Source organism: Protopterus annectens, chromosome 3.part0 (genome assembly GCF_019279795.1).
Source record: "Protopterus annectens isolate FY-2018-M chromosome 3.part0, PAN1.0, whole genome shotgun sequence".
Taxonomy (NCBI): domain Eukaryota; kingdom Metazoa; phylum Chordata; order Ceratodontiformes; family Protopteridae; genus Protopterus; species Protopterus annectens.
Genome location: NC_056731.1, coordinates 1,711,533,439 through 1,711,547,713, shown reverse-complemented (window position 1 = coordinate 1,711,547,713; position 14,275 = coordinate 1,711,533,439). Strand labels below are relative to the sequence as shown.

At 33.8% G+C, this 14,275-nt stretch overlaps 1 protein-coding gene across 1 annotated transcript in view; it reads left to right on the top strand.

Moving 5' to 3' along the window:
• The window catches only part of GPLD1 (glycosylphosphatidylinositol specific phospholipase D1), an 871,054-nt gene that overhangs the window by 803,251 nt on the left and 53,528 nt on the right, over positions 1–14,275 (top strand). Inside the window, exons 24-25 of the mRNA XM_044065746.1 lie at positions 1,591–1,617; positions 1,713–1,763. Of these exons, the coding sequence (XP_043921681.1) occupies positions 1,591–1,617; positions 1,713–1,763 (78 nt within the window). The remainder of the gene's footprint in view (positions 1–1,590; positions 1,618–1,712; positions 1,764–14,275) is intronic.

The window sequence follows — 14,275 nt, the reverse complement described above, 5'->3', positions numbered from 1 at the left end:
ACAGTTCCATGGGTCAAAACTAGGCTGCTGATCCAGAGAACCATTAGTGGTTTAACTACAATACCGAAATCATAGTTAATTTATACTTAATTTTTACCCCTTTCAATGAGGACTTCAGGGGCCAGAGCCAGGGTGCATTTATGATTACCCATCCCATCACCCAGTTGTGCTTAAAGAAGTATAGAGGAACTACTTTGCTTTACATCCAAAGGAAGTATATTCCATAAAAGAGGGATAGAGGAACTACTTTGCTTTACATCCAAAGGAAGTATATTCCATAAAAGAGGGATTTTCTGGATTATATGTATCTATCTTGCCAGCAGATCCTATGTATGTTTTGGTGGAAGTTAAGATCTTTTGAGTGGGTGTTGGGGGTGTTTTATTTTTACAGATGTGCAGGAGATCACACAGGACTGATGCCTTCTTGGCTTTGTATGCAAGACAGAGGTCACCTCTCAAGAGTCTGTAGGAAACAGGAAAAAGAGAGACAGAGTGCTTTAAGGCAGTCTGGGTAGCTCAAGGAAGTCATGCCCTTCATTATCTTAGTGAGAAAATACTGCGGTCTCTCAAGCTGGGTCATATGCTTAGACAAGCGCATGCCAGAGGGGCCATTATAGTCTATTATGGGCCTAATGAGAGAGGAATAGAAAAGGATAATAACTTCCTTAGATCTGGATGAGCTACCCCTGGTGTTTAGTCTGGCAGTGTAAAAGAATTTCTTAACAACAGTGGCTACATGGTAACTTAAAATAATTCATTGTCAGTGAACGTGCCCAGGTCCACTTTCAAAGGCATGTTACCTAGACATTAGGTGCATGGGTGCCCAGTTTTGCTGAAGGACATGGTGTTGTGAGGTATGCAAAGAAACTGATTCATTGCGTAAAAAAAAAAAAACTTAACATGCATATGAATTATGTTGTTTGTGTTGCTTAAAAGTGGCTTAATTTAGATTGCTTTTTCATCTGATATACTGGCAGTAGTTATATGTTTCATATGTGATACTGATGACCCACATTCAGAACTAAAATGGACATTGTGAAGAACAAATGGGAAGGAAAATATGAAGTGCCCAAAAGGCCATGGTTCCTAGAGGGACATTCAAGGTATCAGCCACGCAATAACTTCTCTCTAGCAAACACCACAGGCACAGCCCAGATAGCAGCATTTTTTTTGGGGGGGGCAAGGGTTAGGCACAGTTGTTCCAATTCTTCAGAGCTATTTACATAATTGCACCTGTATCTTATTTGCCAGTCAAACATTATCCATACCTATTATTCAATGTAGCCTGCTTTGAAGGATTAAGACCTCAGCAGTGTAGAATGGACATAACTACTATGCCTTTACCATGTGTTTACAGTCCAGTTGATATAAGCGGAATTTTAGGTGCCCTGGTTTAGGGGTTTAAATTGAACCATTTCATATGTATCTAGAATATAGCTGGAATCTAGCACTCCTCAAACTGAGTCAATTCCTGATGTGTATTAAAAAGTTTAAACTAATTCTGTACAAGTGTTGAGTTTTATGGCAATTTATTTCAGTGAGAGCAAAGTAAAAGCCATAGTTCTAATTTCTTGGTATTTTTATTTTCAGGCACAATATGAGCTAAAACCACTAAATGTAAGTGCTTAAATATGTAGTACTTACATTACATCACAATTAACAAACTACAGACATCATAATAAATTGCGTGATGTTCTTTCTCTTATCAATAGGTAAAATCAAGATTTGGGAATGCTGTGGTTTCTGTAAAATCAAAGACAAAGGTAGGTTATTAAATGTAATTTGTCAGACATATTGCAGCTGTGTATTAGTACAGCTTGACAATTTTAAATAACTTTGCGACACTATCCGCATACAAAAAGAAAGAGTGTGTTTGTGTGTGTGTGTGTGTGTGTGTGTGTGTGTGTGTGTGTGTGTGTGTGTGTGTGTGTGTGTGTGTGTGTGTGTGTGTGTGTATGTGTGAGTGAACATACATGTGTTTGTGAGTGCATTGTGATCTTAAAGCCTGTAAGACAACCTGACAGAGTTAATTATACACAACCATATCTGAAGTAGTAGCGTCTGAAAGCTGTATGAAACAATGGTGAATAGTTATGGAAATAGCCTCTAGTGTCACATTTGCAAGTCCCATTTTCATATAATTATTTTTATTTTATTTGTGACAAAATAATGTATTACAGTTCTGTTAATGACAGAAGAAAATGTCTGGATTCATCCCAGTTTTGTTAATTCTGTCACAAAGAAAGGAGTAAATCATGTGACGCAAAGCTTAAAGAATATTTGCATCTCGAATGGATGCTTTCTATTCAGTGATTTTGATTTAGCAATATGTTTACATGTGCTGATTAATTTCTTCCCTAGAAAGATATATATATCTTCTTCTTCTTCTTTCAGCTGCTGCCGTTAGGGTTCGCCACAGCAGATCAACTGTTTCCATTCCCTCCTGTCCTCTGCATCTTGCTCTGTCACACCAACCACCTGCATATCCTCTCTCACCACATCCATAAACCTTATCTTAGGCCTTCCTCTTTTCCTGTTACCTGGCAGCTTCATCCTTAGCATCTTTTTCCCAATATACTCTGCATACCTCCTCAGTACATGTCCAAACCAACGTAATCTTGCCTCTCTGGCTTTGTCTCCAAACCTTCGAACCTGGGCTGACCCTCTAATATACTTATTCCTAATCCTGTCCATCCTCATCACACCCAGTGCAAATCTTAACATCTTCAACTCTGCCACGTCAAGCTCTAACTCCTGCCTTTTTGTCAATGCCACTGTCTCCAACCCATATAACATAGCTGGTCTCACTACCCTCTTGTAGACCTTCCCTTTCACTCTTACTGGTACTCCTCTGTCACAAATTACTTCTGACACACTTCTCCACCCACTCCATCCTGCCTGTACTCTCTTCTTCACCTCTCTTCCACACTCACCATTACTCTGAACTGTTGATCCCAAGTACTTAAACTCATTCACCTTCGCCACCTCTACTCCCTGCATCCTCACCATTCCTCTATCCTTCCTCTCATTCACACACATATATTCTGTCTTAGCCCTGCTGACCTTCATTCCTCTTCTCTCTAGAGCATATCTCCACCTCTCAAGGGTCTCCTCCACCTGTTCCCTACAGATCACAATGTCATCTGCAAACATAATAGTCCACTGGGACTCCTGTCTGATCTCGTCTGTCAACATGTCCATCAACATTGCAAATAAGAAAGGGCTCAGAGCTGATCCTTGATGTAATCCCACCTCCACCTTAAACGCATCCGTCACTCCCACCGCAGACCTCACTGCTGTCACACTACCCTTGTACATATCTTGTACCACTCTAACATACTTCTCTGACACTCCCGACTTCCTATATATATGGGTCTAGGACTATTCACTGAAAGCACATTTTACTGAAAGTCAAATGAATGTGCACAAATCGCTGAAAGCACAATTCACTGAAACACATTTGACTGTGCACAATTCACTGAAAGCTCAATTCACTGAAAACACAATTCACTGAAACACATTTCACTGAAAGTTATATATGGCCTTTCCCCCACTGTAATGCGACCCTGGAGTTAGAATATATAGTAAAAGGGGTGGGGGTAATCCCCCACATTTGGTGGTGTGGGGGGCATAGCCCCCCACATAGTTTGGATATATATTAAGTTTAGAAAAGAGTAATTTATTGAAATTGCAAGTATCCATGTTTATAGTTCAAAATATTTAAAATAGGTGGGGGGCTATGCCCCCCACCCCCCTTACTATATATTCTAACTCCAGGGTCACACTACAGTGGGAAAAGGCCATATATAACTTTGAGTGAAATGTGTTTCAGTGAATTGTGTTTTCAGTGAATTGAGCTTTCAGTGAATTGTGCACAGTGAAATGTGTTTCAGTGAAATGTGCTTTCAGTGAATAGTCCTAGACTTATATATATATATATATATATATATATATATATATATATATATATACATATATATATATATATATATATATATATATATATATATATATATATATATATATATATATATATATATCTATATATCTATATATATATATATATATATATATATATATATATATATATATATATATATACAGACAGAGATATGGATAAACCACACACTTACTTCAGTTCAACTTCAGCTTCATATTTACTATAGTACTGATTTCCTAAGCAGTTAATACATATCAAGCAGTATCAGTGGTGCAACAGATAAAACATTTGCCCTTCCTGAAGAAGGCTGTGGGTTATTTTCCCACACCAGGTTGATGGCTTGCTGGCAGTGCAACACAAGAGGGTTGCTGGAGTCTGACTGTGTCATCCTTTTAATATCATGTTAAACTGAGGGCTGGAGTCAGTCACCCTTTGAATATGATGTTAAACCGAGTCCTCATCTACCTCAGAAAAGATCCCAGAACACATATTGAAAAAAAGTAGGGGTCCTTTATTTACAAAAATAATTATTTACAAAATATTTTTTACATATTTACAAATATTTACAAGTGTACACACATGTGTATATCTATCTATCTATCTATCTATCTATCTATCTATCTATCTATCTATCTATCTATCTATCTATCTATATCTGTTTACACAATCATACTTAATTTTTATCCCTGTTAGACCCACACTCCTTTTTCCATAACCATCTGAATTTACTTAATACTGTTGCTAAAATCAATTTACCATTAAACATAATTTCATTTATTCTTTCATTCCATATAACCCATGTAACACAAAATAACTTTGTATCTACCCTTTTAACAAATTATTTACTTCTGTTCTTATGTTGTGTCTTTCGGTTTTTCCCGATTAGGGGTCGCCACAGCGGAACTCCGATCTGCTAATGATTGGCAGTAGATTTTTATGTGCCGAGTTGCCAGCCCTAACGCACAACCTTCAACGAAGGTACCCCCATTCACGCATGTCTCCACACAGAAGACGCTCTAGCTGAGAATCGAACATGACAACGCCTTACTGTGAGGGGACAACGCTACCACAGCACCACTACCGCAGTTTACTTCTATTCTTATAATATCCATATTTCATCATATCCATGGTTATTTTATCCACTTCTTTGATATCTTCAAAACATCTTCTTTACATAGTATTCCCAATAACTTTTTTTTACTCTTGTACATTTCAAAAACACACATTCAGTACTTTCTTCTTCTTGACAATGTAAATGTATTCTATCACTTTTCTTTTTATATGGCATATTTCCTTTTACTGTCAAATTTTGACATTCTACTTTCTAATTACACCATTTGTTTCTTATTTTTATAGCTTAATTTTTTCATCTGTTAGATTTTCCCATGGTTTTACAGTGATGTTTCATCATTACGTTCTTATACCATACTATTCTATCTTTTTTTATGTCATCAATTTTTATTTAACACAAAAATATTTTTTCTTTGTAATATTTTACTTCGTCTTTTATACACTATTTTTCTCTTTTTTACCATACGCCCAATTTTATAATACTTATATTTATACAGTTGTGCTATTAATCTCTCATCTTTTTCATTTATACACTTGAATACTTTGTATGCATTTAATGAAGTAGTGCATACCACTGGGTTAAGTAACCTTAAACCTCCTTCCTTATTTATATACAAAATTCCTCTTTTTACAGGGTTTAATCTAGAACCCCAAATAAATGAAAAAATATCTGCAATAATTCCTTTTCAAATACTGTTGGTAATATGAATACACTTGCTAAGTATGCCATTTTCCCATCAGTACTGAATTTATCAAATAAGCTTTTTTTCTGAATGATAATTTATATGTTCTTCAGAAAAGACAGATTTGTTCTACTTCTTCTATTATTTTTTCCACTGAATTCTACTTACATCTATATTCCCAAATTTTATACGTAACACATAAATTTCATTAATTGTAAAATATATATCCCCGATCTTCACTACATCACCTAAACCTTTACCTTTTTCTTTACTTAAAGCCACCCCTATCATCTCTAGACATTTATTTGTGCAAATTGTTACTTCTTTTATCCACATTTTTTTTGCAATTATTATAATGTCATATGCTAACCAAACTGGAATTCTTAACCGTTCAGGTGTTATATACCCCACTTCCTTCGTCCATGTCTTACACCACTCTTCATATGTACCTCTTGGCTTAACCAGCCATTATAAGTATTATTACTTTATTACTACTATACATAGTTTCCTGACTTTCTCAATTATTTTCTTTCATTACTATCCATAATTTGTCATGTCCAGTTGTGTCAAATGCCTTATTAATGTCTCCTATCAAGATTTTCACTTCTTTTCTGTTCATAATGTCATCTACAATTTCTCTGTCATTAATAATTCTTGACAACCCTTCCCCTTTATACTATATATGCTATCTTCCATAATAGTTTCCATTTTAGTTTCAAATCTCTTTTCTATTTTCATAAAAATCTTATAATCATTATTATTCAATGCTATCAGTCTCCAGTTTTTAATTGTCTTCCATCTTCTTTCTTCAGTATGAATTTAAATAACCCACTACATAATTTTTATATATGAAACCTGCATTTAACTCTTCATTCAAAATCTTTTAAAAATATTATTGTTAATTTTTATACAATTCATGCCCTATAGCATCTAGTCCTGCAGCCAAATCTGCATTTACTTTATCTACAAATCTCCTTTTCCAACTATTTATTCCCTTTTTCTGTTAATTTTTTACTTTCCGTGTTTTTTTTCACTTCCTTCTTTTTTCTTTAAACATTTCTTGTACATATTTTGCTACACTATTCATAATCTTTTCCTGAGTTCTTTCTATTTCTCCTTTTACATTTTTTATTTCTCTCATTATGCTACCATCTTCCTTTACTAATCTGCTTAAGTAATTCAATATTTCTCTTTTTCCTTGTAAAAAATATCTTTGCTGATATAACAATTCTTGTATTTTTTCTGAATTTCTTTCATAAAATTATTTTTCTTTGTCAAAGTACTTTCTATAATTCTATTCTAAATCTTCCAATGCATCATATTTTTATATGTTTTCTTTCTCTACTTTTCTCACTTCATATAGCCACTGTAAGAAAAAAAACAGTGTTTATATTTTTCCTTAAATATCCACCATTCAGACCAATTTTTATAAAATGTTCTCATAGTAATATAATCTTTCCATAACTGCATTACTAATCTTTTTCCTTCTTCATCCCATGCTTTCTCATTATCCTCTTTATCATTTTACCTATGTTTATATATTTCTTATTTTTCTTTATTTCTAGCCATATTGCAAGATGCTCAGAAATTCTGGTTTCCACTACCTCTCCTCCTATAGATAAACTTCCTGATACTAAAGATAATATATTTTTGTTCTATACATACCTCTTTTGTAAATCAATGAATTTTTGTCCCAAAGTTTTAACTTACCACATCTTATAACTTCTAACATTTTTCTTATATAATTTCCATTGCTTTTATGCTTGCCTCTTAAGTCACAATTAAAGTTCCCTATTATTACAATATTCATATTTATCACTACATAGTCTAAATTCTGATTAAATAAGCTTTCCTTTTCTTTACAATTAGCATACACATATATGATATACTTGTTCTTTCCATTTCAAATGTACAATGGTTAGTCGTCCCATTTTTGCTAAAGTTATATCTAATGTATTGACTATATTTCTGTAGCATATGGCTATTAACATGTCTCATTTCTCAAATTCCAGATTATCTTTCCTCCCCACAATTTCTCTGTTTGTAATCTTTCTTCATTTGTTAAAAATATTGTGCCTTCTAACATTACACCTATATCACATGTATTACACCATTCCAAAACTCCTGTTCTTCTTACTATATTCTTAATGCTATTTCCATTTACAGAAATCACTCAAAAATTAAATTTTCCCTTTTCCGTAAATTCATGGCGTCATAAGTTCAACGTAAATTAATAGGCTAGATTTCTTAAAAGGCCATTCTTATTCCAGCCAATTTCCTTCCCCAGTGTGCGAATAAAACAGTGTTGAGTCAAACACCTTAACCTTTACACTAGGCCCAATCATTAGCTGTATGTATTCTTTTTCAACCATTTCCTTTCTTTTTTTTGTACTTATCCCTTTAAATCTTCTTTTCTGTAGTTTACCCTTTTCACCAACAGAATTTTTTTTATTTTACTACCTCCAAATTTATGTCTTCTTTGTCTCTTATTTCAGTACCTTCTTCTATATCCTTTTTATTATTTTTCTTATCTCATTTTTCTTCTGTTTCTATTACTTCTAAATTTTTTCTCTTTTTTCATTTTCTTCTCTTTCTTTTTTCTTTTTCTTTATTCTTATTTTCATTTTGAAATCCATCCATAAATGTCAAATTTTGTTACATTTATAACATTTCAATTCAAATTTTTTGCATCATGTCCCATTTCCCCACAAATATAACATTTCCCTTTGTCACAGTTACTTATCAAGTGTTCTTCTTTTCTACAAAAAATAATTTTTTTGATTGTACCCAGTATTTTACAACATTCCTATTCTCCTTCACATCTATCATACTTGGTATATGTATAATTTTTTTTCTATTTTTAACACAATATTACAGTTTTAGCTACCAGTCCATAAACCCCTTTTGTAATAAACATTTGCAATATCCAGTACTTCTTTACATAAATCTTTCAAATGCCCTTTCAAAGTCTCTTTCTACATCTGTTCAAAATTGTACATGAATTTTCTTTTTTGTTTCGCTGTTAAATACTTTTATCACATAGATTCCATGAGTTACAATCTTTTTTTTCATATTCTCCGAGAAAATGTTCCATTGGAAAAATAGACTCAAATATAATGTCACAAATGTCTCTTCGTTAATAAGAATAAATGCTCTTACCTCATGTGCTTTTACAACCAAAGGATCTATTAAATTGTCCCACACTTCATACCTGTCCATTTCTGTGTCTTCTTTATTTTGAATACTTACCATGTACTTCCATTTTTAATTTTCTTTTGTCTTCTTTTCTGCTACTCAGCTTTGGCTTTCTTTTACTTTCTCTGCATATGTTTTCTTTTCCATCTCACTGGTATTCTTCAGGATTGTTTCTGCATCCTCCAACTTTTGTATTTTCTCTATAATGTCTCCCCAGAAAACATCTCCTGAACATGAACATGAAAAAAATCATCCTGTAACCCTCCCAACATGATGGTTATAATTATACGGTTTACCTTCATGTGTGTGTATTGCACACGGGCAAATAGCAATTGTCCGAAAAGTTGTTTGTAAAGTTTGTAAATGATGAATGGAAAAAGGTTTGAATGTGCAATGAGCGAATGCAAAGTGACATTCGCTCTTGCACATTCAACACTGTGGGCGGATTGCACTATAGTGGGGATCGGAAAATGGTCCCTTTCCCCACTGTACATGTGATTTCGAGTACTCATAATACTGTGGTCACGATTCGCTGACATGAGCAGAATCACCACTGTGAACGTTTTCAAGGTAAACTTAAAACAATCATAATTTCTGAATCACCCATCAAAACTCTCCATCTATGAAACATTAATCAGAACTGCACATATGAACGGGTCCCCAGTATTTGCTTTCTTTCATTCCTCTATTGCTGTCATCAAGTAAAAAGTGTTCTGTCACCTCTGGCCCTGTCACCCTGGCTGGAATGAGATAGAAACATCCTCCAAATAATCCAATTGGAACAATGTCAAGTAAGGGAGGTTCCCTGATGCTCTGGCCAAATTCTTCCGAAGTATCATCTTGGGTCTCCTGCTTTATAATAAAAGAGTCTACAGGACTGTTGGAAAGTAAAGAATTTCCAGAAGAGCAAAGCAAATATAAATAATACAGAACCTTTATAATAAAAAAATAGTAGACCAAAGTGAAACACTTTAAGATTGGTATCACAAGGGTGTGAGTAAGATCCAGCAAGAACAGAGACCCTAAGGAACACTTTAAATTAGCAAATGAAAACATGACCAATAATTTCTTGCCAACATGCTGTAGCCGTCCAGTGCAACACAAGTGTATAGTTGTGAAATAACAAACAATATGTAAGCGTTGTTAATAAAGTTGCTATTGCTGAAAAAAAAAGTTAAAATAAGAACTGATAGTAGAAGCAAGCACAGCATACACAAGGTTGCACAAAAGGCAAAATCATATATTGGCTATAGCAATTAACAAACTGATAGTGGTGAAACTATAATATCAAATTTTTATAATAAAAGGAAAAAAAAGTCCCAAATGTAAGAATAATAATTATCAGAATGTGTCTGACAGCAAAAATTCAGGAGAAATCCTAACCACCAAAGCCGAAGAACAGAGGTTAAAAAAGTAGCTACCAAGCCAAAGACAATAAGTAAGACATTTTTGTAAAGCATCATACCAAAATCCTACCGCAGACTGCATATCCTGCCTTGGAAGTGGCCGCTATTTTTTGGAAGGCAGAGCGACATGCATATTAATGAAGCACATTGCCCATCCTCCTAATCTTATCATGAGACAAGAAGTAAAGAGGGCGTGTCCGACGCAGAGATCTCAGAAATATACACACCCTGCAATGAATGTGCAGTACAAAGACATAAAAGAATGAGCAAGATAACTACAGGGTGTACACGCTCTGTAGCAACATCCCCCATGTGTAGAAGAGCACAGTTAAAACAACGCTAATAAAGATGTATTTTTTTTATGAAACAGATGAATAAAGAACCGAAAAAATGCAAATAAAGCAGTACAATGTTAATGCAGCTACCATGGCAGAAGGGTTAAAAGCAATCTAAATGCAATGAAAAATACTGCAGCACATTCAAATTCCATGTCAAATTTTTTTTAGCAGCTAACATTCCTCGGTTTAGCCTACTAAAGCATACATTCCATTTTCCATGTCAACAGGCTTTAAAGACTAATATTTTTATTGCATGCCTACTAAATAATAATAAAAAAAGTCCACGCTTAATGCAAAATTGCAAGCAAAAAACTCACGGTAAAAGAGACTTAGTCTGGCGATCCAAAATAAAACTGAAAAAAATAATGAGCAAAATAGCTTAGAGATGTTCATATTTTTTGAAAACACAAAAATAATAATTATATAAAATCAGTTTGAGCGCCGCCTGGTTATAAAAAGGCTTATCAAGATAAAAAACAGTCACAAAACAGTGGCTACATATACCACTTCAGTTCAAAAACATAATTAGTTCATCTTCAATTACAATTGTTTTAATTACAGATTTAAAGCATGTTTGTCAAATGTAACATTGCATCTAGCAAAAAACTGGTGAAATATTAAACAAATAGTGCAAAATATAAAAATACAACAGAAAATGTGTGAAATTGCATCTTATACAATAATTTATAGGTATTACAATACATAAATTTTAACTCTAACATAGTCGCTTTGCTGGCACCACCAGTAGCAAATAATAATTTTGAATAAAATGGTTTGTACATTTTCATGCTACTAAATAATACTATTAACTGCTAGAATATTAGCCCTATAAAATTATAAAAATTATATGTACCCAACTCATAATTTTAAATAAAATACACCAGGGACTTCTAATCACAAAAATAAAACCTAACGTGTCTTTTATGACCAAATCACACTCTTGGAATATTATCATTAAAATTATGGCTATACTAACACTTTTTATGCACCCTGGAATTTTGTGGCATTTTGTTTCAAAATCAAAAATTTCTTTTATTTTTCCAATAAAGTCTCCCAATGCTCTCTCTATAATTTGGGAATTGTTCCAAACCAAAATTTTAAATTATTTTACCAATTACCAAAGAATGCTGTACATGCTGGTATCTTTTCTTTGAAATCTCGTAGACAGATGCTCATATCCTTTTGAGTGGTCTCGGTAGCACCAAAAGTAAAACTGTTGCAACTCAATGCACCCTTTGGATGCACAATTAAAACTGCCCTGGGTATTAACTCTAAAATTTCTAGATGCCATAAAGATTAGTGTGGTCTTTCTTATAGGCACATTGTAATCATGCACCATTTAAAAGTACCTACTTGTTGCAAAGATAATGGAACTTTTTGTACCTATAGCCCTTTTCTAACAAAGAGTCTTAAATTGGTATCAATTGTAAAAAGGTCAAGAAATGAATGATTTTATTAATATCATCCTGTGTTGTCAATCTAATTAATATGTAAGACCAACACCTTCTATGTGTTGGGAATTTACGCAGAAAGTTTGCAACTTCCAACACCAGGTTTTTTCAGTATTAACAGGGTGTACCAGGGGAGGAACACAGAATTTCAAGAGTTAGTCATAATAGTAAGTAATGGAGAACAACGGAATTTGTCCTGTAGTAGTAATAGTGAAGATGCTTTGTATATCATCCCATAATTCTGAGAGTGGCCAATATGTAAGAATGGATGCTTCTATGTGTTTGGAGTCTCTAGTGTAAGTATAATTTAAACACCCAAGAAGTGACATTAACAGTGGCATCCACCTTTTTCAAAAAGATACTCTTTTCCAAGTAGTGTGGGTATTTTGATTCCTCTAGAGCTAAAATTGGTATTTAAAATTATTGTTTGTAAAGCCCCTCTCAAAAAAAGTTTCTGGTAGAAAATCCCAAAGTTTAAAAAAGTGTACACCTTTTTTGTCATTGTGTATTGATCAATGAGTTGTCCTTTTATCAATTAGAAAAGGCTTAAAACGGTGACTGCTATCAATCATCTAGGTATAATTAGATTAGGTTCTCTCAAAATTTGGGACTGAAAAATGATTTTTCTGGTCTCACTTAAAAAGAACATAAAGGTAATGTAACATTTTTGTAAGACTTCATGTCCAAAGCTAAAAATCCCATACAGAATTAATGTAAGTGGACAAGTCCATATCTATCATTGTCACCATCCAATCACCCAAGATATCATCTAGGTATACTTTTGTAATATACAATTCACCCCAATTAACCAGATGAAAAGATATACTTACCATCCCATAGTGTAGTACCATATTAGCGTGTAATCTCACCTACTGTGCCCAATTATTGTGAAGCACCAAATCCAAATCTCTCCGCTATGATATACACAAAATTATGAAGCACCACCTCCTCCCTGGGACTTCATAGATTAACCATCAATATACTTAAGGGGAATGTCGCTACAGCCTTATAAATCCATTCCAATCCTGGGCTATGGGGAATATCGAAACAGCTCTAAAATAGTTAATGAAATTCATTAACAAATTGGGCAGGTATAAGTAAAGATGAATAAAACTGAGTTATTCCCAAGAGTCCCCTTTATTTAGCTCATTCTGTAAAACCCCTGCACTTCAGGGTCTGTCTATAAACTTGGGTTTGTAGAGGCTCTGTAATACCCCCAGTGAAGGCTTATCGGTCTAAATTTAGTTCACATGCAAATTAGGAATAAACTTTCCTCCTAACACCTGGGATCCTGGGTCTAGCAATGCAAATAGTTATATAAAATTTCAGTATATTCAGACCATTAAATGGTCAATTAACATATAGTTAATCTTAGGCTTATATTGAAAATGTGTTTCAAACTAATAGTCTGACATTAGTATCCTGCAAGGTGTAAATGTTAGTTTCATATGCCCAGGATACATTAAGACCAATTTCCCACCCTTTGTGCTAAGTCATTACTTAATACCTTCCTCCTGTATTTGTTATGTTGTGGGCAGTTTCAAAATTGTTAGGTGGTGGCACAAAACCTAGAAGATGCTTTAAATTAGGTCCTGCTTTCCACCAGTTCTTCAAAAATTTTAAACTGGGATGAATGGGCGAATTAAAGGGGTAACCAATTTAAAACTCTGATAATAGCAGTTCCATCTTTAAAAAACAAAGCTAAAAATAATTTTCTGATGAATAATTTAAAATCCACCAATACTCTTCAATTCAAAATGGATCGTAGGGCACAAATTGAAAGCTCCTCATTAACAATTCAAAACTTCTGGAATAATTAAACATCTGTAAATTATATTATAAGACAATCTTTTCTTAAAACCTGGTATTTATCTGTGGACCTATCTTCACTATTACTATCAGAACTCTGTATCACAAAAATTACTTATCTGCCTGGATTCCAACTCTGGATACTGGAAGTTGTATTCCTGGTTGTTGTTGCCCTAGATACTGGAAAAAAGGGTGTTGTTGTTGCTAATTTTAAGTACTTGTATACACACAGAAGCATCCATTCTATTATACGTATCCTTGCCATTACAGGACGATATTAATAAAATCATTATAACAATTAAAGATTTACAAGAAGGAGAGATAACAATTAATTCTTAAAAGGTATTATAGGTGTCAAAGATTTATTTTTGCAACAAAGTAG